The following is a 25,373-nucleotide window of genomic DNA, read 5'->3' as shown; positions in this document are numbered from 1 at the left end:
TCAAAATGTTGTCCACGCTTTCTTCTCACCCGGAAGGAAAACCGGGTGGGGTCGGTTTTGCCTCCAGCCGGGGAATCCTGGGAGTTAAAAGTCTACCCTCTCAAGGAGTCGCCAAGGGTGAAGAAATGCTGCTCTAGGCTTTGGACAGTGCTGGGTGGACTGTGGACCAGTTGGGCACCATGAACCACGATGGGAACCATGGGCCATGATGCACTGTGCAAGATGGGAGCCGTGGACCATGTCCCTGTTGAGCACCATGGGCCAGTTGGGCACCAGAGTTGCTGTGCATCATGAGAGCTGGGAGGATGGAAGCCAGAGTCCCAACTACAGACAGTACAACTGGGGAGAATGGGACTTGGGATCACACACACACACACTGGCAGCAGAGCCTGACCCTCCTGAAGGGGTCAGGTGTGTGTGTGTCTTTATTTGGGTGTGTGTTTGGGGGTTTTCTCCCATTTCTGCAACGAAGGGGCCTTCTGCAGCATCTCCGGGGGCCCGTTGCTAGGGAGGCGGTGGCGGCCTCCCCTCCCGGTTGCTAGGGCTCCCGGCCCCTCCCGCCCAGAAGGGAAGGCGGCGGGGCGGGGCGGAGCGGGAGAGGGGCGTGGCTCGGCGCCGCGGGCTGCGCCAATGGGGAGCGGCGGGGGCGGGGCCGAGGCGCGGGCTCAGGTAACAGGTTGCGCCCGCCCGGGGCGGCGGCCAGAAGCGGAGCGGAGCCAGAGGCGGCGGGTGGGCGACGAAGCCGGGCGGGTAAGAGGAGGCGCTGGGTCAGCGGGTGGGTGGGCTCCCCGTCCCCCCCGCCCTTCTCCTGCTGCCTCCCTGGGCTCCCCACCGCCGTCCCGGATAGCGACGGAGCCCCCCTTTGCTCCTCTGAGTGTCCCGCGGCGGGGGGGACGAGAACAGGAGAGAGTCCCAGCTCCCTTTTGCCCTCCCCCCGCCCGGGCATCCTCTCTGCAGCGCTGCCCCGCTTTGCATGCCCGCCCTCCCTCCCGCCAGGACTACACCGCCCATGGCTCCCGGCCGGCACCTTAGGGGCGCTGAGCCGGACTGCAGCTCCCGTGCTCCGCGGCCAGGCAGAGCAGCCTCCCCGTCCCTCCATCCCCCGCTTGGGTTGGGGGTCGCTTGGCTGGAGCGCCCCCGTCCCCTCCAGCCGCCTTCCTCCCGCGGGCGCCCCTTGCCTTTGCACCTGGGCGAAGGACGGGGAGGACCCCCTCCCCGCTTTGCCCAGCTGGCATTACAGCCCCCCTCCCCCGCTGCCCTCGCCTCGAGGCTGCAAATGGGGCCAAGAAGCAAGCTCCCCCCTCCCCCAGCCCTTTGATTTGGGTGGGCAGGGGGTCCCCGGGAGGGTCCCGGAAAGGCCTGGAGGGACTTTCGGACCGGTGACCTGCCTTGGTCCGCTCTGCCCGGGGAAACGGCCCCACCTTTGCTCAATGAACTCACCTGAATTCCGTGGGATGGGCTTTGGAGTAGTAGGGAGGGAGGGAGGGAGGAACAGGAGGAAGAGGAAAAGAAAGAAGGAAGGAAGGAAGCCATAAGCCTTGGCCGGGTCTTAAAACATGCCCCCAACCCCTTGCACAGAGAGCTTGGGCTACAACTCCCATCATCCCCAGCCAGCCTTCCTCTGGAGGGACGGCGGGGGGGTGTCCTTTTTTCTCTCTCTTAAGCCCACCCTTCTGTACCCCAACACACCCAGAGGGCCCCAAATCCTTTAATCCCTGACGGATTTATTTAAAAAAAATGTGCAGCCTTTGAAATGACCTTTTGGGGGCTTCTCCCCCTTCCTCCCCCCTCCCCCCTTTCTGTTCGCCTTCTGGTTTCTTTTTACACCTGCAAGGTCAACCTGGACTGAAACTGGAGTAAAGGGGAAAAAGAAACGCCAGGCCCAGGAGCCGTTGACTGTCTGCTTGGGTGCTTGTGTGTTTGTGTGTTTGTGTGTCTCCAGCTGTGAGGGGGGGGGGGCTGAATTGACCCTCCCTGCAAACAGACCTGATTGTTGTCAAATCCGGTTTGCAGACAAGCGAGAGACACAAGAACTTAATCATTTCCTGAAGTGGCTGATTCAAAAAAAAAAAAAAAGGTTTGTCAAAGGTCAGAGGTCACCAAAATCCAGGCAGGGCAACCTTTTTTTTTTTTTTATAGAAAGTCCCCAATTTATGGCCGTAATTCTGTTGTTAAACAAGTTGTTGAGCGAGTCCTGCTCAACTTTACCATTTGGGGACTTATTGGAAGGGTTGCAACGGGTGAGCCTGGGACGCGGCAACTATGAGAATTACACACTGGGTGTTGAACACCCGAATCGCAGTCGCAGTAACCGTGAGGAGACTGCAATGGCCACAAATGTGAGGACCAGCCCTAAACAGTCGCTAATCGAATGGGCGTAAGTCAAGGGCTGCCTGTATTGATTTTGCTCCGCTATGTGGGCTGGGTTTTTTTTTTTTTCAGCCAGATGCTTTAATTTCCCTCTGGAAACGAAATGTTTATTGCTCTCTGCCAATCCTGCATTTCGGAGCTGCTGGCCTTATGGACGGGGAAGTGATACGCACTCTGCGCTTGCTCAGGAGCCCTCTTGCTTGCTTTGCCTCTGCTGTGGCCATAAACGAAGCCTTGGACTTCCTACGGCCTCTTTAAAAAGTGTCACCTGTGAAACCTGCCCTACCTGGGCTTGTTTGGCGCAGGAGCCCTGTCACCTCTTGGCACAACCGGTTGTCAGAAGGATGAATAGCGGCCCAGTGAGGGCTGCGGTCACCCAGCTGGCCCGGCCAGTTAAGGGCAGGGATGTTATGGTTCCTTCTGGGTGACACCTGCGTCAAGGTGATGCCGTTGAAAGCTCTTATTTGCCGCTTCCTTTCTCTTAAATGTCGATTTATTTTCCTGCGCCAAGCTCTCCCAAAAAGACTTGTCAAAGTTTTAAAACTTTTGACATCTCTGCTTCAAGAAAAAGCGACGGGCAGCTGCAATTCTCCCTGGGTGGATTTCTTTTTTAAGGATTATCCCCCACCCACCCAACCTTTGGATAATCCAAAAATGATTTGCTGCCTCTTTGCTTCAGCCGATCTCGGCTTCCATTCGGGCCCCTTGAAGTTAGTGCCGCTCCCTGCCTGGTGCTAATTACGCCCCCCAGGCCCCCAAATTATCGAGGGGGGATTTCTACAGATTAAATCTGGACAGGGAATGCGATTTTTCCAGAGGTTGGTGACCTTTGATCCCGACCCAGCAAAGCCGGGGGGTGAGAAACGCCAGAACTGGAATGTGAGATAACCTGGAGATGCAGCCTTCCCACGCTTTTCTGGAAACATTTGAGCTGGGATTTTTTTTGTGTGTGTGTGTGTGTGTGTGTGTGTGTGTGTGTGTGTGTGTGTGTGTGTGTGCGTGCATGCCACATTCCTGATGTTTTGGGCTGTGAATTCTCAGGGTCTGGAGAGGTCATCTAGTTCAACCCTAGTTCTGGGTTAAAGTAAATGTATGGCTTTATTGGTTTACTGTTTTGTTATTATGACTAAAGTGGTTTAAAAGCAGATTGGCCTTATTCTTAGCAGGTGGGAACGTATATCTGGGAGAATTCCTACTGAATCCAGTCAGGACAGGATTAGAGCAGGGGGTTTGATTCTGATACTTGTTGGTATAAAAGCAAATAAGTCAAGAATTAATTCTGTTGTGCTAGCATAATGGTGGTGAGATATGAACCAACATTCTTCCTAAACCAACCCTGTTTGTTTGTTTGCTTGCATGGCTCTCTCTTGTGAATGCAGACTGATTTGTATGGATTCTTTCCCCCTTTTCCTTATTCCCCCCTCTGGACCTGTTTGGCTGGTTTTGTTTCTTTTTCCTTCTAAGAAAGTTTCGAGTTTCTGTCGGAAAACACAGTTTAAAACCTATCCAGCTCGGCGCTGAAAAGTTCCTGCCAGCTTTTGATTCCTGGTTTTCACGTTGGAACAGCGTGTGACCGCAATAAAGCACTGAAAAATGTTTTAATTAGAGTACAGTCGGTTCATGCCGCTGTGGCCTCACAATAACCCCACCACGTACACACTAGAGAGATGTTGAAGGAAACAGCAGCAGGTTTTACCTGCGCAGAATGACCGGCAGGTGGGGTTTTTTTTGGGGGGAAGGCAGAAAAACAATAATAGTTCGAGTGGTTCAATCAACTTTGCCTCCTCAAACTTCAAACTCCTCCAGATAATCTTGATATATTTGGGAGGGCCCAGCAGGTTCTTAAGAAAAACCTGTCTCCAGATGTCACAAAGTATTGTGAAACTCCGAAGCAAAGTTCCTAACAACTTAGTTGATGAAGCCAAAGTGACTTCCTTACAACCTGTTGTACCACCCAACCTCTGTTTTCCGACAGATTCTCAACCCATTTCTTTCTTTCAGATCCCAAAAGTGCTTCTGGGATATTTTGAGGGGGCGAAATGGAAGTTCGAATGCTTACAGGGTGCCTGAGAGTTAAGCCGCCTTCTCCAGGGGGAAAGTTTTTAGAATGATTTCATGTATTTTCAGGGCGCTGCGAGGCTCTGGAGGGCCTCTTCCGCCTGGCTCTTTCTGGAGCAGTTTTGGTGTTTGCATTCCAGGAGCTGAGCTGATGATTAACAAGAGGCTGGGGCCTGGGGGGGACGGCAAAGTGGAAATGGTTGGTGATTCAGACCTTGCACCCAACCGGGGTTTGCGCGAGTCCAGCTTGGAAAAACTTGCACACAAAAACACACTCCCTCCCGCACTCCAACCGTGACTCACGGGTGGATCTTGGGGGTGGGGGGAAACTGTGCTGTGCAATGTTTTTGGACCTGGGCTGCATCGAAAGGTGAATTGCTTTTTCAGACGTATCCTGCTAAAAAACCAAGGGAGTTTGTGGTGAATGCAGCTCTCTTTAGCCATTTTTGAAAGCCGCCGTTTGGTGTTTTATGTGTGAATCCAGCCTGAAACTCAGTTGCAACAATTCCTGGTTTGGCTTTGCTAATTCTGCATCCTGCCTGGCTTCCAAGCTCTGGTTAAGAATGCTTAATTGGGGTTAGGCCTCTGAATTAGTGGATAGTTTGGGAGGGAAACCTAGATTGTGAGTAGAAGGTGACGTGCAGCCAGCCAGCCAGCCATACCCTTTCCTTGCAACTCCAATACATTCCCCACTTCTTTCCTTCCCAGATCTGAAGGCTTGGCTGTCTTTTTTTGTTACGTCATTCCATCCTTGTTGACTACCTAGCCACACTCATCTCCTCTTGCAATCCTTCTTGGATAACCAAAGCCATGCCTTGGCGCTCTGACAGCCCTGCTGGTTTTGTTTTTTGAAATGAAGTTTCTAGCTCTCACAGAAACACTCCAAGCCGTGATTCGAACCACCAGGAATTTGGCTTTCTTTGCGCACGGGGGGAGCAGGGAGAGTCACAGGTGTCCCTGGCACTTTGAAGGTGCTCGATGTCTCTGGCAAGGAATGCCAACTCCGAGGGCGTCGCGGCTGTTTACTCGGCCTTGCACAAGAGAGGAAAGGTTGTCCCGCCTTGCCAGTTCCCTTGTGCCTGCTGCACCGGCTGGGTTGGTGAGCTCAGCTCAGGTGTGGTATCGGTTTCAGGTTTCTCCAGCAGGACAGTCGCTTGGCGGGGGGGGGGAGGGGGCTTCTGGCATGGTGGCAGCCATTTCAGGCCTTCTCCCCAAAAGTTCCCACAGTGCCCTGTGGGCAGAATCCCATTTTTTCATGGAGGGGATGCAGACTTGGAAAAAAAACCTATTTTGAACGCAGGTTTTGTTGCAGAACTCAGAGCAAAGGCGTGCCGGGTTTTGGCCTGCTATCTGCAAGCAGCGATTTGGCCAAACCTCTGAAAAAAGGCCCCGCGAGTGTGTGTGTGTGTGTGTGTCTCTCTCTCTCTCTCTCACACACACACACACACACACACACACACACACACACTTTGTTGTCTGAATATGTACTCCGCGGCAGACCAGATCACTTAGCTCACGAATTGGGAGATTTGTGAGCCAAAGGAAGCGTTGTACACAATATAATCATGATTAACTTCTGGCACTCTTTGCCACAAGCCCCCTTTACTCAATCTTTGTTGAATGAATTTGTGTGGGAGGCTTTTATTCTTTTTTTAAAAAAAAAAATTTTTTAGGTTATTTGATAACCTTAGAGGAATGGATCCTCCACGTACAGCAGCAGTATATCTCTTGCCCAAAGGCAATAATTGCCTTTCCTAGGTTCCTGCTAACCAACATCTGCTTGTGGGGATTCCCAAAAGCTTTATTCTGGCTACTGATGTGTTATTTTAGTTTGAACTCTGCATAATTTAAATATACATCATGGAGGATGGGGGTGGTGAGAGGAAGGGGACCCCAAGACTGAAATGTCCCGTTGCGGCCATTAGTTTCTCTTTGCATGAAGATTGTGTTAGTAGTGCAGAGTATAACAAACAGGCTGTGGTTTATGGGCTTGGGACCCCCTGGGACTTTCTTCCGTCCCCAAGAGAAAATCGGTCTCCTTGGTTTTTATGCTCCAGAGGTTTGGGAAACAACTTTTAAACTTGTGTCAGACCTTCACAGGCATTTCACACCTTCCACAACACAACACACCTTTGCAAGTGTGAGGAAGGCCCCAAAGCAAACCTTTTTTCTTTGTGGTTGAAGACTGCCTAATAATGGCCAAATAAATCCTGGTTTAATGCTAGCTAGGTTTCTAAACCAAAGGGAAAATCTTGTGTTGGACCTAACAAAATGCAATGTGTGTTGTAGTTGCAAACCAGATTGCCCCCCCTCCCTGAAGCCAACATACCTCCCACCCTGCATGGTTTATGTACCTGTGAATCCAGGTTCCATGTGATTGACATCCCCCCCCACCCCCTAATGGGTTCGGGGGCCTTTTCCCCCTTCTACTGCTCAGGATAGTTGAAGACTAAGCAGCTCTTTCTGTCCCCAAAGTGACTTTTCCTGGTTCTGCTTTCCTCGTGGCCTCCTTTCTACCTCTGAGGCATATAGCGACTTCAGCTTTTTACCTCAGGAGCTGCTTCTGCGCTTCCTGGCTTTAGCCTTCTGGAGTCCAAGTGAGTTGAACTCAACCAATTCAGCCTCTCAGGGGGTCTCTTCCTTCTATATCATCCAGTTTTTTCTCTCTTGGTGGTCTCCTTTCCACCTTTCAGCTCTTTTTTTCCCTCAGGTTGCTTCTTCTTCAGCTCTCTTAGCCTTTCTCTTCTTAGACTGCCCAGGTTTTTCTCTTCAGGAACCAGCAGTGACTTCAGCTCTCCTGGGCAGTCTGTCCCTCTGCCTCAGCAGCACCTCCTTTTATACCCTCTTCCCCGCCTCAGCTGATTGGTGGCCCAACGGCAGCTTCTCATTGGCTCTTAGCCGGGCCCTTCCATTGGTCCCCCAGCCCCGCTCCAAGCGACCAATGTCCGTGCGGTTTGAGGAGGCCTCCTCTTCCTAATTGGCTAGAAATGGCGGGCTTTGGAACCCCAGAGGGTGAAGCCTGAAGGCCTCTTCTCTTCCCCCTCAGGCCCAATGCTTTGCTGTGCCTGATTGGCTTTGGAGTCCAACCTCTGGCCTGCCCAAAATGGTTCCCATTCAAGTCCTGACAGAAATAATAGCTGTTACAATAAAAATAGTTCTTCCAAGAACTCTTTATGAAGATAAACCACACATTTTTTTTAAAAAAAAATGGCAGCTGTGATTCCACATTGTTGTGCGTCCAATAATAATAATAGTTTTATATTATTGTAAGTCATAATTGATAAGCTGCCCAATTCCACTGGGGTGGTGATGTACGTTTGTCTTGCTGTCTATCCAGATGTACAAAAGCCAAAGGGAAACTCTGCCGCCCCCATGTTGCACTCCTCCCCTTCCCGGGGGCCTCAATCAGGCTGGCAGGGGACGATGGGGCTGGGGGTGGCCAGAGAGGCCCACTGGGCGCCGGGCCCAATCTGTATTGGAGTCCTTTTCTCTCTCCCTTATCTGGCTTTTCCAGCTCTCCTGGCTCAGTCCGTGGGAGGAAAGGCGGATTGTTTTCCCCCACAAACCAGGATAAAATGGCCTCTGGAGGCCTCCCCCCCGGCATAGGGATCTGGCCAATGACCAGGGGAGTTGGACACCAACCAGCCACGTCCTGAGCCAGGAGCGAGTTCAAGTCCAGCTCCCTTCACGCTTGCATCCAGAGGAGGCTGGCCTCACCGCAAGATCCAGGTTGCCCGTGCCTCTGCGATGATGGGCACAGAGGGGTAGGCTGCTCTTCCCCATGGAGGCTCCGTGCAGCCCTCGAGCCTGGTAGCGACCGGATCGGTCCTCTGATCCTTTTTCCTCGCTCTCAGGGCCTTCCTCCTCCCTTGCCCATCTGGCTGCAAGCGATGCTTTCCCTGTCCTACCTCTCTTATTCAACCAGCTCCCTTGGGTGATGGGAGTTGTAGTCCAACCAAGCTGGAAAGCAGTGGTTGGAAAAAAAGAATAGTCTAATTGACTCTCGGAGAGTCAATTTTGCCTTCCTTCCTCCCTCCGTCTCTGCCTTTCCTTCTTTCTTTTTCCTTGCCTCCTTCCCTCCCTTCCTTCTCATTCATATCTTCCTTCCTCTCTCCCTCCCTACCTCCTTCTTTGCTCCCCCTCCCTTCCTTCCTCCCTTCCTTCCACATCTCCCTCCTTCCTTCCTTCCTTCCTTCCTTCCTTCCTTCTCTCTCTCTCTCCTCCGTTCTTTGCTTCCTCTCCCTTCCTTCCTTCCTTCCTTCCTTCCTTCCTTCCTTCCTTCCTTCCTTCCTTCCTTCCTTCCTTCTCTCTCTCTCTCCTCCGTTCTTTGCTTCCTCTCCCTTCCTTCCTTCCTTCCTTCCTTCCTTCCTTCCTTCCTTCCTTCCTTCCTTCCTTCCTTCCTTCCTTCCTTCCTTCCTTCCTTCCTCCCTCCCTCCCTTCCTTTCCTTCCTCATCTCCCTCCTTTCATGATTGATCGATCCAGAAAAGCAAACAGAAATGCGAAGCACCTCAACCGGCTTTTCTACCTTTTAATCTCCCGTCCTTCTCCCCTCCTTTCTCTCCTAAATCCTTCCTTCCTTCTCCAAGCTTGGCTGTCCGAGGGAGACTCCGCAGTTTCACCCCCACCCCCCGCGGAGCTCCAGAGAGGCTCTGCGATGCCCCCCCACCCCCCCCCTTCCCTGGCTCCAGCTGACCGGCTGCCCAGGGTCTGGTGGGAGTGTGCGCTTTCTGCTTCCTCCTCCTCCTCCCTTCCTCCATCCTTGCTCTCTCTCACCTCTGCTTTCCTCCCGGGGATCGTCTCATTTTACGGCACCCAGGAGTGGGGCGCTTCTGTGTTTCCTGGGGGGTGGGTGGGGGGAAGGCTGCGGTCAGGTGTCCGGTCTGCAAAGCGGGGAGCGGAGAGGGGAGGCGGAAGGGGCAGGGAGAAGAAGCCCATCCGGCCGGCCGCGTGTGCAAGGGCAGCCAGCCACCTTGATGGGGGTTGCACCATATTGCAAAAAATAAAAATAAAATAAAAATCAGAGCTGAGACCTGGAGGATTCTTTTGTTTTGGGGAGGGGGAAGAGCTGGCCCTGCAAACGTCTGGCCCCCCCAATGCTGAGCCTGCTGACGTCCCTCCTTTGACGAGGGGGGGGGGTGTCTGTCTCAGGCGGTTTCCTCCCTCCCACCCTGAACCACAAACTCTTTCCTGGATGCTCTCCTGTGCTGCATCAGCCGCAGTGAGTACGGAGCCTTGGATCGGGGGGTCGCGTGCGTGTGTGTGCGTCTGTGTGTGTGTGTGTGTCTGTAGACAGATCAAAGGGGATTTCCAGCCTGATGTTCTTGGACAAGCCCAGGGGTTCTGTGGCTGTGGAGACGGGGGGGGGGGGCTCAGTTTGAAGTTGAAACTATTGCCGCATCTTTCTCTCTCTCTCTCTCCTCTCTAAGTGTCTCTCCTTCTCTCCTCCTCTCACTCTCTCCTTCCCTTTCTCCTTCTTTCTCTCTTTCTCTCCGCTCTCTTTCTCTCCTCTCACTCTCTCTCTTTCCCCTCGCTCTCCTATCTCTCTCTCTCTCTCTCTCTCCTCTCTCTGTATCTCTCCTTCTCTCCTCCTCTCACTCTTTCTCCTCTCGCTCTCTCCTTCTCTTTCTCCTTCTCTTTCTCTCTCCTTTCTCACTCTGGATTGTGAGGTGCTGATGCTTCCTGCAGGCTTGTATAGTCCGTATCCTCAGCTTGTCTTCCTCTTCCTCCTTTTCCTCCTCTTCCTCCTGTGCATGTCGAGGTCCCCCAGCCCCTTCCTCTCCCTCCCCTTCAGTGGTGTCACCATTATGATGACGGCTCTGCCGAATTACACCGAAGGAGACCAACCCTGCGCCAGTTAAAACGTGGGGCGCCTGGTGGGATATGCCAGCGAGCCTAAACTTCCCGTAAAACTGGCAAGGGGGACGCAGATATAATTAACGGTAATAATGCGAGGAAAAATCAGATTGCTCTGGCTGCCAGAGGTTGAGAGCCAAGTTTTTCTACTAGATGGGGTCTTGGATCTCTCCGCTGAAAAGAAATTGGAAGCGCCTCTGAGCACCGGGAGCACCGGATGAGATCGGGTTTGCTGTGCCTTCGCTCCTCACGCTTGTTTGCACACCGGGAGTGCGTGGATTCCAAGACACCTTGCAGCTTTTTAGCTTGTGAAAAGCTGGATGTGACCTCAAGTGAAGTGGTTGCCGTCTCTCCTTTCGTTGCTGATTTCGGTTCCTATTTCTCATGTTTGCGCGTGGGAGTGTGAGGAAGGCCTTGGGAGAGGGAGACGCAGCCAGATAAGAGACGGCTGAGCCCACAGCAGCACAAAGGGCAGAGAAAGATACTTAGGAGGAACCCTCCCTACTTTCTCAGGATGTACAGGAGACGTGGGAGATTTGTACTTTCAAACCTGCCAGATTCTGATAAGTGGAGCTTGATAATAAAGTAGAATTAGCTTATCACATGTCGTATGTCAGTGAAAATTCAGCCACCCAGACAAAAGTATTTAGAAGCTGTGTTTTTTATTTCAGACTTTCCACTTTGGTTTGGAAAAGGAGTCGGGTTCCTCTCCAAGCTTTCTGGATAAATGCATGTGTGTGTAATATTGTATGTGTTAAATAATTATCAGTTTTTCCACACACAACGCCCCCCCTGCCAAAATGTCTGCCATAACTTTCCTTGCCACCTTGTGATGCAGAACAAACCTTCATCCTCTCTCTGTCTTCTTCACCGTCTCCCCAGGATCTTCGCGACCCCAGGACTCGTGGAGAATGGACTATTCTGTGAATGGCACTCTAGCTGAGAAGCACAGCCCCATAGATTACGGAGTCCAGATCCGGTTCATCGATGACTTGAAGGAGCCCAGGAAACCCCAAAAAGTCCGCCCCAAGGCAGGCAAGCCAGGTTCCTACGGCGTCGCGGTGCGAGTTCAGGGTATCGACGGTCAACCTTTCGTGGTCCTGAACAGCGGCGAAAAAGGAGGCGATTCCTTCGGGGTGCAGATCAAAGGAGGAAACAAATATGAAAGGCCAGCTCAGGGCCAGACTTTTGAGGAGACTTTTCCGGGCTCTCCCAGAGTGGGGTCTTCATCTAAGAACATTTCGGGGTCCATCAGCTCTGATTCTGATGTTCCCGAAAATCCTTACGGGGCAAAACCTTCTCGATACGGGTCTCACTACAGCACCTCGGATGAGGAACCGGGTCTCCAACGAGTGCCCCAAGCGGATAGCTTGGATGGGATTCGCGTGCCTCGCACCAACCCTTCCTCTGCTTCCCATAGCGGCTATCGGACCCTGCCCCACAAAAAATCCATGGGGCAGCAGCACCTGCGGCGCACTCAGTCCCACAGTTCTTTGCTCGATCCTGAGCCGACTAACCCTCAAGAGAAGAACCACTCTCAAACTCATAACTCGGGTTATAATTCCCGGACCTCCCCATCAGGGATCCCAGAAAGGGGTACCGGGGCACGGAACCCCTCTCCCCCCAGGCTCCCCAACCTCAGGGAACCCACAACCACCAACTTCTCTGGTTTGCGAACGGTTTCCAAGCCCGCGTCCTCGGACACGGACTCGCCTGAGCCGACTCAAGCAATCCGGACCAACAACGGCGACATCGACACAAAGCCTCTGTCCTCCGTGGACTCCTTGATCCACAAATTTGATGGAAGGCCCCCGCCGAGGGGCCGAGCCTCCCGCAGGACCCGGGTTTCCCCCGAGAGCCATCAGCGCTCACGGAGCCTCGATGGAAGGGGAGCTTACCGCGATACGGCCGACGGACGAGAGCGAGAAATCGACAGACCTCATCCGGGACATTTCAAAGAGGTAGAACAATCCCCGGCGACTAAGCCACTCGTTTCGGCGAATGCCCCAGGCAGCCGGGGAGCTGCCGGCAGTCAAGCGATGAAGGAGAAGGAAGTAGACAAATCTAAGATGATCCAGGATTGGGTCAACAAGAGTTTGGAGGAGCCCGGGACGGAGAAACAGACGAGAAAACCCCAGTCTGATTTGCAGGTAATTTTCTGGAGATCTTTGCTAGAGTCTCGATTTTCTTATCCCTCCTGGGATCTGGTGGGAAAAACCACAATCCTTTTGATGATGGGATGTATAGTCCAGTAGCATCTTTGTCATCCCTTCTTTCTGGGAAGGGAATTCTGGTTGGACGCCGGTAAGGTTCTTCTTTGCACATACGTTGGTCTCTAAAATGGACCGAGATTAGGTTACTCCGACCCAGGGGTCACCAAACTTGGCAACTTTAAGACTTGTGGACTTGGCTGGAGAATTCTGGGAGTTGAAGTCCACAAATCTTAAAGTTGTCAAGTTTGGAGACCTCTGCTCTAACCAGAGACCCTTACGTGGATGCTGTCTGGTCATGGGTGACCCATCCAGGCCCTCTTTGACTCACCAAAGTTGGCTTTATTCTTCCAGTTGAAGTCCACCCCAGATCTTCTAAGGGATCAACAGGAAGTGGCCCAGCCAGGAAGCAGTGAATACACTAAGGAACTCATCTACAGCATCTTGAAGGACAGGTAAACCCCGAAAGCCAGCTTGAGCTGAGCCTAATCCTGGTTTGAGCTCACCCCAGCATCTCCCTGAATGTTTCGGGGTAGCCCTGCGGAGATGCCACACCTTTTTCTCTTCCGGCTTCCTGGTTCCTGTCAGAATCCTTAAACTCTCCCCATGCCGGGACTAACCAGGTTGGATCCTGGCTTATCTTTTCCAAGACCAAGCCGCTTTCCGGTTTTAATGTATGTTTCCACATTCTCCTTGGGCCTCGGTGCTCTTCGAAGTTTTGGGAAATTTGAAATTGCCCAGCGGGTAATTTCAAATTTCAATCTGTTGTCTCAGCCACCATCTCCTGCTTGGGAAGATTCGGTGGGACAGCTGCTGTGAACATGGCTGGCAGTTCCTTAACCGGGGTTACCGCTTGGCAGGAGATCATGGCTTATTCGGGATAAGGTGGCTAACAAACCCTCCTTTGCGTTGGTCTCACTTCTGTTGTCGTTTTTCAGGAGCACCGAAAGTGATGCCATGGCGAAGCGGAAAACCAACCTGGTCTTTGAGAAAATCCAGGCGTTCGCGGTAAGTCTGGTCCCAAATTACACACACAATTAAGACTCAACAGTGGCCGCCAGTGTATGTGTGTGTGTGTTTGTGTGGGTGGGTGGGTGTCCACCTTCTGCCTCTTTCGGAAACCATGACGACTAGCCACTTGACGTGAGAGTTCTCTTAAGAAAATGGCTGCCCCAAAGAAATGGGAGTTTGCTTTGTTTTTTTTCAATTTGGAAAAATAAGTCTGATTTAAAGCTTTTGTTTTCTCCTGACTGGGGAGGAAGGCCATCCCTTCATCAGAGCTAAGAGGGTCCAGTACAGAGATGACCGAACCGAAGACGAAGGTGGACGAGCCGGACAGCCGAACCCAGGTGGACAGAATAATTCTGTATTTCTTGCTTCTTGCTGTACGTGTGTCTTTGCATGCTTGGCTGCAGTTAACTCCCTCAGGGGAGGGGGGGAGACGTTAGGACTCCAACTCCCATCTTGCCCGGCCACTGGCCGTGCCAATCAGAGCCGCGGAGAAGAGCCTTGCCTGCAAAGTGTGAAAACAGGCACCCCAAACCGTGGCAGAATTAAGTCCGGACAACTCCTTTACTGATTCACTCCTTTTAAGCCCTTTAAAAAGAAACAAAAAGTTAAATCAAATTTAAATATGCATATATTATACGTACATAGTGTTTTAATTAGACGTATTTGCTGCCTGGCCTCGAAGGCGCGTCTGGGGGCTTTGCCAAAACACTCGCCGCTACAAGGAAAACCTCGCATCGCACGGCTGCTCACAAATAACGGGAGTCATTTAATGGCGGTTTAAATCATAAAGACACCTTGACGTGTTCCGAAAATGAAACGAAATCATAAGGACACCTTGACGTGTTCCAAAAACGAAACGAAATCATAAAGACACCTTGATGTGTTCCAAAAACGAAACGAAAACGAAACCCAAAAAAGTCTAAAACAAATGCATTTATTTAAATAAATAAATAAGCAAAAAAATCAATAAATATGATTGAAATGAAGGGGTTCTAAAGAAGGGTGAGTAAATCCGGCTTCCTCCACGCAGGGGTCCCGGAGTCTTCCTCGCCACCTGCAAATCCGCTTGGAGGAACTGGAGGAAGAATGCCGGCGGCTCCGAGAAGCCTTTGAGAAGAAGAGCCAGGAGCTCCAGAGCACGGGGAAAGAGTGAGTGGGGGGACGACTTATTTTGGGGTGTGTGTGCAGGGAGGGGGGATGTCTGATGCCCACCCCGTCCCCCTTCCAGGCTTCCCCCTCCCCCCCTGGGCTGGGCTCCCCGGCTGGAAAATCGGAAACTCCCTTGAGGGATGAATATTATTCCGAATATGGATAGTCCTGTGGAAACAGTTCGTTTAGCGGCCGTTCCAAGTTACAACGGCCTTGAAAAAAAAAAGGGATTTTGGATGCGTCCTCACACTTACAACCACTGCGGCGTCCCCCCACGGTCATAAACTTCCAAAACTTTAAAAAGGATTTATTGGGAGTTAACATGGCCGGCATTGCCTGGGTGTAACCGACTCCGAGACACATCATTCACAGTCACCCTTGACCCTGGTTTTCCCCCCTGGGTGTATCGTAATCCATATTCTCCAATGGGACACCTCCGTAGCCCAGAGTCATCCATCATATTCTCCAATTAGAATTTTGCCCAGCAGAAACTTCGGTCCCCTAGTTACTATCTTTGAAAACATTGATGGAATGCAGTTTCAGTTTGCAAGCAGCAGCACTGCTCCCCCGCTCTCTTTCCGTTGGCCACTCTAAAAAGACCATAGAAATATTGTATGAGTTGGCACGAGGTGTGTCTGGAGTTGTGTGTTTTTTTCGATCAAGGCTATCCCTTCTTCCCTCCCCTTGAAGGTTGAGAGACGTCCGTGCGGTCAAGGAGCAGCTGGAAGCCAAGCTGACCGACCTCGAAGACCAACTGACTGAGATGCAGAAGGCGCTGGACCGCTTTCAAGAGCTCTCGGGCAGCCCAGATCAGGACGCCTTGCTAAAGGTTAGTGGAGACTCCCGAGTGGACGGGGCCCAAACCCTCCCGCCGGTCCAGGCTGGGCCCAGAAGCAACGTTTCTCTTCCTTGGTGTCTCCTCAGGAGCTGCTGGAGACCCGGGAAGACTTGGAGGCAATCTTGACCGCCAAGCAGAAGCAGGAAGACCAGCTGCGCCAGAGGGAACGCGAGTTGACGGCTCTGAAGGGGGCCCTGAAGGAGGAGGTGGCCAGCCACGACAAGGAGCTGGATCGGGTCCGGCAACAATACCAGCAGGACATGGAGCAGTTGAGACGCAACATGGAGGACGTGTCTCAGGTGAGTGGCCTGGTCTGCCTCCTCCCGCAGGAGGAAGACCCACAGGATGAAGGAGTCTCGCCCAACCTCTGGTTGACGTGCTAGGTCTTTCCATGGAGAGATCCTCGGGCCAGGAGGCAGGGAAGAACATGGTATCTTCTGGCCTTCAAGAGAGGTGGCCACTAGACCAAGGTTTAGGCAAAGAAAGGGACGTCACACCTTGGATCTTCGGAGCTTGGGAACTCAAGGTCTCATGTCTAGTTCCCAGGAGGTCTAGGAGGGAGACGTTGAGGGCCCCTGTGATTTTTCTCCACCTTGGGTTTGGAGAAGATCTTGATTCGGGTTCTACCTCTTCTTTGACTCTTTGAACGTTGGGTTTCTTCTGGGTAGGATCAAGCCAGCCTGGAGGCCGAGAGGCAGAAGGTCAACTCCCTGGTGAGGACCCTCCAGACGGAGCTTCGAGAGAGCCAAGAGGAGGCCGCTCACTGGAAGGAGGTGTCCCAACGAAACAAAGAGGAGCTCCGTAGTGTCAAACAAGAGTGAGTGAGCCCCCGGTCCCCATCACTTTCAAACATCGTTAATCACCTTGAGGGGCTACAGGCATGGATTCCATGCACCTCGGCCGGTTCTCCAGCCGTCATCCACCGGACGATGTCAATTATGGGGTGACCTTGTTCTTGAGACCCCATCGCTGCCTTTCATTGGGCTCCGGTTGGCTTTCTGGCTTCCGGCCTTACTTGGTCGTTGACGCGGTGGTGGCCTTCACCTCTTCCAGGCTGATGCAGGTCAAGGTGGAACGGGAGGAGTTTGAGGAAGACCTGAAGGAAAGCAGAGAGCGGTTTGCAGCCCTGCGGAAGGAGATGGACCAGATCCGGAGCCGTTCTACGGACGCCGAGGAGCTCCACGAGATCAGAAAGGTGGCGCTTAGCTAGACAGGCCCTGAGCAACAAACTAGACCACTTTCAAGGCGTGTGGACTTCAACGCCCAGAATCCCCCCGCTGCCATGGGAATTCACAATTGAGAAACGCTAAGATGGACTTCTTAGCTGTGTGTGGAAACACCACCAGGTTGAGACCTCCGATGAGGGTTGAAGAACTCCACGCTCCATCATCCCTGGTCACATTCCCATGGCCTGATGGGTGCTTGAGTGCCAGACCGGCCCTTTACTCCTAGTATAGAGGGAATATATTTTTCTTATCAAGGAGACGCAGTGGCGAGAGTGCAGTATTGCAGGCTCCTGCTGCTGATGGCCGGCTGCCTGCAATTTGGCAGTTCGAATCCCACCAGGCTCAAGGTTGACTCAGCCTTCCGTCCTTCCGAGGTCGGTAAAATGAGGATCCAAAATTGTTGGGGGCAAGAGGCTGACTCTTAAAACTGCTGTGAAGCCCTATAAAGTAATATATAAGCCTGCTATTCCCATTTCTTCTTCCTTGCCTGATCCCAGGGAGGCCTATTCACTCTGTGTCTTGGGTTTCCACCAAATAACGGCAATAGCCACGGGTCCATACTTTGCCATTTTTAAGGGCTGAGGAACATGGGCATGTGTTGAGGATGAGTCTCAAGGGCTTTGTGGTATCCCAGCTTGGATTCCTGAGGGGTTAGGTCTCTTACCTGGTCCCACAAGTGTGTCCAAGCTCTTGAAACTGGTTTGTTTATTGGTTGGGCTGCCGTAACTTGAGAGGCCAATGGAAGCCATGAACCATTCGTGGTCATTCAACTTTCTGGGATGGCTTGGGCTCAGTTTCTCCTTCTCCTCCTCCTCCCAGGAGCTCCGTCAGGCTCGGGAACAGCTGCAGGACATGGCGGAGGAGAAGGAAGACCAACAGAAGGTCTTACGCCTGCGGGAGAGTGAGATATTTGACCTGAAGGAAAAACTCAAGGAGGAGGTGGCTTCCCGTAGCCAGGACCTTCAGGGACTAAACTTGAAGTTCCAAGAGAAGATGCAGCAGCTCCAGAAGGACTACGAGGAAGCATTTAAGGTAAGGAGGACCTCGGGAGGCAGATCTGGCTTTTTCCAAACTGGTTGAGCGGCCAACGTAGTGGTGGATTGCCATGGGACACCTGGTTGTCTTCTCCGTCCCTTCCTCCTGTAGACCAAGGCGGCCTTGGAAGGCGAGAAAGAGGCCGTTGAGCAGTCAAGGAAACTGGTGGAGTCCACCCTGCGGGAAACCCAGGAAGAGAACGATGACTTTCGACGCAAGATCTTGGGGTTGGAGACCCAACTCAAGGAATACCACCATTTTGCTGAGAGCTGGCAAGACGTGGAGACCAGGCTGAAGGAGAAGATCTTCAAGTTGGAGGTACTGGAAGGAGAAGCGAGGTTCTCTCACTTGGTGGTCGACTTCTCCATGTCCTCTTTTGAGTATAGATGGGTCTTCCATCTGTAGGCCCAGATCTGCTGTCTCTTGCCCTGATGACCCCCAAATCCAGCATCAAGGTTCTGTAGGTTCCTTCGGGCGGAAAAGGAGCTTCCTGCTTGGCCAATCTCTTGGGTCCTCCTGCCTCAGTTTCCCCTTTCCTCCTTTCCTCCTCCTCCTCCTCCTTCCAGGCCGACCGCAAGCAGATGGAAGAGTCCGTGAACAACGCCGTGGACCAAGAGCAGGACTTGTTGCTGGCCAATAGGTCCCTGGAAAGTCGCCTGGAAGAAGCTCAACGCAACCTCAGTAGACTCACCCTGGAGCACCAGGATCTGAGCACCTCCTACCAGGAGGAGCTGAAGCAGAAGGAGGCGCTCAGGAGGGCCAAAAATGAGCTGGAGGAGGAGAAAAGGCTGCTGGACAGAAGCATCGTGAAGCTGACCAAGGAGGTCAGTCTGGCGGAGGGTCTGGGCTCCAAAAACGCCATAGGTTGACGCTTTCTGAGACGCCACCTTGAGGAGGCGGGCGGGAGTCCAACATCCCTGCTTCCCCCAAGAGCGTTTCTGAAGGCGGAAGGTCCTGGGGCGAGGGTCCAGGGCGAGGCCGGCCCCGTGGTGGTGAGTCTTGGGTGTCCTCTCCTCTTCCAGCTGAAGCAGATGGCCGAAGAGTCTCGCCAGGCCCTCTCGGACCTGCAGCGCCAGCTGGAGGAGTACAAGGAGAAGTCGCGGAAGGAGATCAGTGACTCCCAGAAACAGGCGAAGGACCGGAACGGGGAAGTGGAGAAGATGCAGTACGAGTTGGGACGATGCCAAGACGAGGTAGGCAGGGAAGGTCCCCTTCTCTCTCTCTCTCTCTCTCTCTCTCTCTCTCTCTCTCTCTCTCTCTCTCTCTCTCTGTCTCTCTCTCTCTCTCTCTCTCTCTCTCTCTCTCTCTCTCTCTCTCTCTCTCTCTCTCTCTCTCTCTCTCTCTCTCTCTCTCTCTCTCTCTCTCTCTCTCTCTCTCTCTCTCTCCTGTCTGTCTATTATCTGTCTTCCACCTATCATCTATCTACCTTATCTCTCTATCATCTGTTCGTCTGTATTCACCCACCCACCCTAAACGATCTGCCCGTCCAACCCATCTATCCTCCCTCCCTCTCCCTTCTTTCTCTTTCTCTCTCCCTTTCTTTTTAATTTTCTTCCTCTCTGATCCTTTCTTTTTCTCCTTTCCTTCCTTCCTTTCTCTCTCTCCCCCTTTTAATTTCCTCCCTCCCTTCTTCTCTCCCTTCCTTCTTTCCTTCATCTCTCCTGCTTTTAATTTCTTCCCTCCCTCCCTTTCCTTCTTTCCTTTCTCTCTCTCCCTCCCCTTTTAATTTCCCCCCTCCCTCCCTTGCCTTCCCTCCCCTCCCTCCCTTCTTACCAACCAACCAACCGACCGTCTATCCATCTTTCCATCCCTCCTCCTCCTCCTCCTCCTCAGGTGCTGCGCCTCAAACAGGCCCTGCAGGACAGCCAGGCCGAGCGTGAGAACGCCCTCCTGGACAAGGAGCTCCTGGCCCAGCGGCTCCGCAACCTGGAGCAGGAGATGGAGACCAAGCGGCGATCCCAGGACGATCGGTCCCGCCAGGTCAAAGCGTTGGAGGTTTGTACGGGTCTCTGGATGGATCCCCCTCTCTCTCCTTTGGGGGGGGCGTAGCTACAGGTAGTCCTCTACTTATGACCAGAGTCGGGACCAGAATATCCGTCCCAAAGCGAGACAGAGTTGCGAAGCGAGCCGGGCCCAATTTTACAGCTTGCTATGCTGCCGGCCATTACTTCCAGTCACCAGCAGAGGGCAGCATCTGCTTTCAAACTTAACCCCCCCGTTTTATTAAACTCCGCGCTGTAAGCTAAGCAGTTTTTGCAATAACCCCAATTCATTTGGCGTTGCAAAATTTTGCGTTGCCAAAACGAAAACGCTGCGGACGGCATTTTCCGTGCTGCAAAACTTTGCATTTTCCCCGAGCCAGCGTTTTCCTAGAAGAAAAATAAATATTTTCTCCCCCTTCCCCTGTTAAAAAAGGCAGCCAATTCCAGAGCAGGGAAACAAAATAAAAATAAAAATAAAATAAAATAAATTACCAGCCCATTCGCTAAAGCCCAACATGAAACAGTGTTTTTGGACCGCTTGTTGTGGATCCGGCGCCCTTGCTAGGCCCATCCCTGTGTTTGCAGGATAAATCCAAGCGCCTGGAAGTGGAGCTGGATGAGGAACGCAACGCGATGGAGCTTTTGACCGAGAGGATCAACCGATCCAGAGATCAGGTGAGCTGCGCAGGGCCTCGGATGTCGCCCCGAGTCCTAATACGCGTAGAAAACGGGGTACCTCGGCAGTTGCAAAACACAACCTCCCACTTTTATGGCGGACACCTCGAAAAATCTCACGCGTTGCACGTTATTTGAACCCGAGAGTTACATTTATCTCCTGTCAACTCAAAAAAAATATATTTCTACGGTCCTTTTACGGTTGCCAACAGAAAAAGAGGGGGAGAGCTTGCATTCCATAAATAGTTTTCAAAGATAGTAACTAGGTGACCAAAGTTTTTGCCGTATAAAATTCTAACTGGAGAGCGTGATTGATAATTCTGGGCTATGGAGGTGTCCCATTGGAGAATATGAATTAGCACCGGCGTGTTTACTCCTAATAAATCTTTCAAGTTTTGGAAGTTCGGCTAGAGACTCCTGATTTAAATCAGGGTAACTGCCAGAGCCCTGACATCATCTTCCGTGCCAGGTTACCTCCGTAGCTTAGACTTTAATGTCATTCCAGAATCGGTCGGATTGCTTGGCCCTATTGGTTTTGCAAGCAATAAAAGGAAAATAATTTCTCTTGCATCGGACCGGCGAGCTTCGGCGCTTCCCGTCTTTCTTATTTTGTACGAAATCTGCAGGGCCCGTCAAAAGCAGATTGAGGCCGCGTCTGTCAGGGTGTTTACACCCCCCTTCTCATCCCCTCCCAACCCTTCCCGGCGCTGTCAATGCCTATATTTAGTTTTCTGCAAGACGTATCATTTCCTGGGCGTTTTAGAGCTGTGTCACCCAAGCAGTTTGGGGAAGGGAAAAAAAATAAATAAATCGGGGAGGGAGAAATTTAAAAAATAAAAAAAAAACCAAGCGAAAGGTGTTATTATCACTAAGGTTTGCGAGCATCTAGGCAAACTTTAGTGTAAATATTGTCACGGAGCCATCTTGCAAAGGGAAGGGTTGGGCTGGGCTAAATAGATCAAAGGCATTTGTAACATAAGGCAGGATTCGAACTGGAGACACCAACACACACACACACACACACACACACACACACACACACACACACGGTTTTCAGCTGCCGAGGGTCCCCGTTGTTCCGTTGACAAGGGGCTAAAAGGAAAACTAGATTGTTTGTGCAAGAAAATGGGCCTAAGGAATCCTCCTTGGGCCCCGACGGAGCCTCCCCCTTCAGGCGCAGTGTATCACCGCGTGGTTTCAGCTGGCCTCCTGGGGAAATCCTCAATATCTTGGACTGCTCCCCGAAAGAAGAAAGCAAGCTCTTCAGGGCCAGTCCTTGGGCTCCTTTTTTTTTATGTCTTTAATTTGAACCGAGCCACCGGGTGCGGGAGCAGTCTACCTTCGAGCAGGAAAACACCGGGAGATTATCGTTCGGGGAGGCCTCCATCGACCAGGATGGGCACCTGGTAGCCAGACTTAAGTTTATCTCCCGCCACCTCCCCACCCCCACACCCCCGTTCTCTCTCTCTCTCCTCGCAGATCGACCAGCTACGAGCCGAGTTGCTGCAGGAACGGTCCGCCCGCCAAGACCTGGAGTGCGACAAAGTTGCTTTGGAACGACAGGTAAGCGGAGCAGAGATTCCAGGCAGTCCTCGACTTATTTTTTTTAATGGAAAAGATACTTTTGGGGCTCTTTCCCGTGAATTTTTTTCCAGCTCCGGCCGAAGGACCTCGGCTCTTTTTCTGATTTTCGTCGAAAAACAACCAACCAACCCAGGAATTTCCTGTGCTAAAGGAATAAAATTCTCATTGTTGCTGATCCCCCTGCAAAAAACCCTTTCTTCTTCTTAACTCTCTCCCTGCAGTAGACCAACCCCAACAAGTCTGAACTTGGCTTGAGGATGTTTACGGACTTTTTGAGACTCAACGCAGCTCTTAAAAAGGAAAAAAAAAAGCAATATTTTCCCCCACTTTGTGCCACCTGGCCACGGTTCGCTGCAAAATAATAATAATAATAATAGTGCCTGTTATATAACTCGTTGTTTATTATCATGACTTATCAGCTCTGCCAAATTTTTCACGCCGCCTTTCACTTCGGCCTGGCTCCTCTGTGCCCCGCTGACGTAGCCACCTGTGCGTTTGTCAGTCCCTGAGCACCTCTCGATAGGCCAGGTTGCTCTGCTCAGCGGAACAACTTTGAATAACTCAAGCCAGTGCAAAATACCGGACAGCAAAAACAACCAGATGCATTAATCCTGTTTTATTCTACATGAACAGAACCTTGTAGGGTCTGAAAAGTATATATCTCCTGCTGTCTCTTTTATACAGCCAGAGAAATATGTCCTTTCTGACTTTCTTTCTCCGCTCAGTATGCAGCTGAGGGCCCTGTGCTCCCTTCTCCAATTCTTCCCGTAACCCGCATTTCGTTCCTCCATCCTCCAAGGTCATTTCCACATCCCACTATTGGGTCTCCTCCTTGGAAGGGCTCCTCCCAAATCATCCTGATTTATTTATTTTATTTTCTTGCTGTCAAGAAAAGGATCGCCCGTCTCATCCTGGGGAGTGGAAGGATTTGGGGAGGAGGGTAAGGATTCCCTTTAAACCCCTCCACACCTTCCTGCCCGCTTTCTATAATTTTTTCCCACCACTCCTGTTGCCAGAACAAGGACCTCAAAAGCCGCCTGACCAGCAACGAAGGGCTGCAGAAGTCCAGCGCCAACGTCTCCCAGTTGGAGTCACGGATCCAAGAACTCCAGGAGAAGCTCCTGGTGGAAGAGAGGTAACCCTCTGCGCGTTCTCTTCGTGACGCTCGTGTCAGGACTCCCAACCAATCCACCCCCGTTCAAATAAAGAAAGAAAATTGATTTATTAGACGCGTCCATGTTGGCGTCGGCTGGATACAGCCGATACTAAAATACATCATTCATTTCCCCCTTGACCCTGGTCTTCCCCCCACCCCCAGATGTATATTCTCCAATGGGACACATCCATAGCCAAGAGGCATCAGTCACGCTCTCCAGTAAATATCCTCGCGCTCCGACAACTTTGGGCTGCCAGGGTGATTATCTAGGCACTTAAGGAATGCCCTGTTTTCCCTCACTCCCTTTTCCTGGCAGCTAAAAAGACCAAAGGAGTCTCTTTTGAGTTGACAGCTAGCTCATCTGGTATCTGGTCCCCAAGGCCAAGACCAGAACAAGTCACCACCAAGCTGCGTTCCTCGTAATCGGACGGGCTTCAATCCGGAGTGGGTAGGCTACCGGTTCGGCCCGATGTGGTTTCTGGCCTCTGACATGCTCCTGTCACACGCGATCCAGCGACCCTGCAACCCGGTTTGTCCTCCCCACCCCCCGCCCAAGGCCATTTGACTGGTGGCTTGGGAGTGACGCGGCCGCTGTCTCTACAGGGAGAAAACCGTCCTGCTCTCCTCCAACCGGAAGCTGGAGAGGAAGATGAAGGAGGTGAGCATCCAGATTGACGAAGAGAGGCAGCACGTCAACGACCAGAAGGACCAGGTGAGGACCTGCCCCGGGTGGAGGCTCAGCAGTTCTCGTCCTCCTGGGAAGATGGGAGCTCTTTGCCAGGCGTGTCAAAACTCACAAATCAGGCTTGGAAAGGATTCCGTGCCCAGCAGCCGAAAAGGTTCCCTGAGGTGGGCCACCTGCCCAAGATCTGAAGAAGGTCGGAGGGTTGAGTGTTGCTTTGGGCCAAGCCATTCCCTGATGTTGGCTTAATGGGTGGCGTTAGGGTTCGTTCAACCCTAACCCAAGCAAGGCTGAGTTAGCATGATCCACGATCGCAGCCTGGAGGCCCGTAATTCCTGCCACCGACTACGCAGATTGGTGAGGGAGAACTTCCACCAGGGACCCACCTAAGAAGCTTGGCCCCAGAGCATGCTGGGAAGGGTGGTTTCAGCAAACATGGGCGAGGGAGAGGAGGGGTCTCCAACCCACCTTTCAGCTTTGGGGGCTGACTCTCACCACGGGCATGTCCTTCCTCCTTTCTTCGCCCAGCTGAGCCTGCGGGTCAAGGCGCTGAAGCGGCAGGTGGACGAGGCAGAAGAGGAGATCGAGCGGCTGGAGGCGGCCCGTAAGAAGGCCCTGAGGGAGCTGGAGGAGCAGCATGAGACCAACGAGCAGCTCCAGAGCCGGGTCAAAGCCCTGGAGAAGGACCTCTGGTGAGCAGAGTGGACCCCTGGGGTATCCGCCTTTCTTGGGTGTCCCCTAAACCCTCTTCGCTGGGCTCAGCACCCGAGATTAAACGGGTGTTCCTTGGATAGCTAAAAATCTGTCTATATGTCAGGATTCCGGCAGTTTGCCCCCGATTAAATCATGAGTCTCGAGCCAAACTTCCAAAACTTCAGAAGGATTTATGGGGAGTTAACATGCCGGCACTGCCTGAGTGCAGCCGACTCTGAGACCCATCATTCACGGTCACTCTTGACCCTGGTTTTCCCCCCTGGGTGTATCATAATCCATATTCTCCAATGGGACACATCCATAGCCCAGAGTCATCCATCACATTCTCCAATTAGAATTTCGCACGGCAGAAACTTCGGTCCCCTAGTTCCTATCTTTGAAAACATTGATGGAATGCAGTTTCAGTTTGCAAGCAGCAGCATTGCTCCCCCCCCCTCTTTCCTTCCCTCTGATCCCTGGAAAATGTCTCCCCGCTGTTTGAGCCCATCGTCCTGGGGTAGACCCCTGCTTAACCCTGCCCTCCATCTTTTGGGGTTCCAGGCGCAAGGCAGCGCGGTCAACGGCCGAGTCCTCTCTCCGGGACGACCAGCTGAGTTCGGATGAAGAATTCGACAGCGCTTACGGCCCGTCCTCCATCGCGTCGCTTCTGACGGAAGGAAACCTCCAAACCAGCTCCTGTTAAGGCCCCTCTTGGGGTTTGTTTGGATGCTCTTTGCAAAACCCACGGTGGGGCGGGGTCCCTGGCCCAAGGGGAGAGAGAAGGTTTCTTCCCCAATGGGGTCACCAAAGCAACCAACTTCTTGATTTAAAAAAAAAACAAAAACAAAAA

General features: G+C 52.3%; 1 protein-coding gene across 1 annotated transcript; it reads left to right on the top strand.

Moving 5' to 3' along the window:
• Positions 1–689: 689 nt before the first annotated feature.
• Positions 690–25,373, top strand: CGN (cingulin). The gene is made up of 21 exons (XM_026720239.2): positions 690–750; positions 11,165–12,432; positions 12,847–12,947; positions 13,431–13,500; positions 13,755–13,841; positions 14,534–14,652; positions 15,343–15,481; positions 15,577–15,789; positions 16,159–16,307; positions 16,544–16,685; positions 17,536–17,748; positions 17,863–18,069; positions 18,318–18,575; positions 18,774–18,944; positions 19,585–19,746; positions 20,319–20,408; positions 21,888–21,971; positions 23,009–23,127; positions 23,752–23,860; positions 24,359–24,522; positions 25,085–25,373. The coding sequence occupies exons 2-21, from the start codon at positions 11,194–11,196 to the stop codon at positions 25,224–25,226; spliced, it is 3,978 nt and encodes a 1,325-aa protein (XP_026576024.1). The 5' UTR covers positions 690–750; positions 11,165–11,193; the 3' UTR covers positions 25,227–25,373.

The sequence above is a fragment of the Pseudonaja textilis genome, chromosome 16 (genome assembly GCF_049901715.1).
Source record: "Pseudonaja textilis isolate UNSWEBS1 chromosome 16, rPseTex1.2, whole genome shotgun sequence".
NCBI lineage: Eukaryota > Metazoa > Chordata > Lepidosauria > Squamata > Elapidae > Pseudonaja > Pseudonaja textilis.
This window is presented reverse-complemented; position numbering and strand designations above follow the sequence as displayed.

Excerpts from the sequence above, each read along its gene's own strand:
- CGN (XM_026720239.2), top strand. The coding sequence starts at position 11,194 with ATGGACTATTCTGTGAATGGCACTCTAGCTGAGAAGCACAGCCCCATA. Across the intron at positions 18,945-19,584 it reads TGGGACGATGCCAAGACGAG|GTGCTGCGCCTCAAACAGGC; the intron begins GTAGGCAGGGAA and ends CCTCCTCCTCAG. Across the intron at positions 24,523-25,084 it reads GCCCTGGAGAAGGACCTCTG|GCGCAAGGCAGCGCGGTCAA; the intron begins GTGAGCAGAGTG and ends TTGGGGTTCCAG.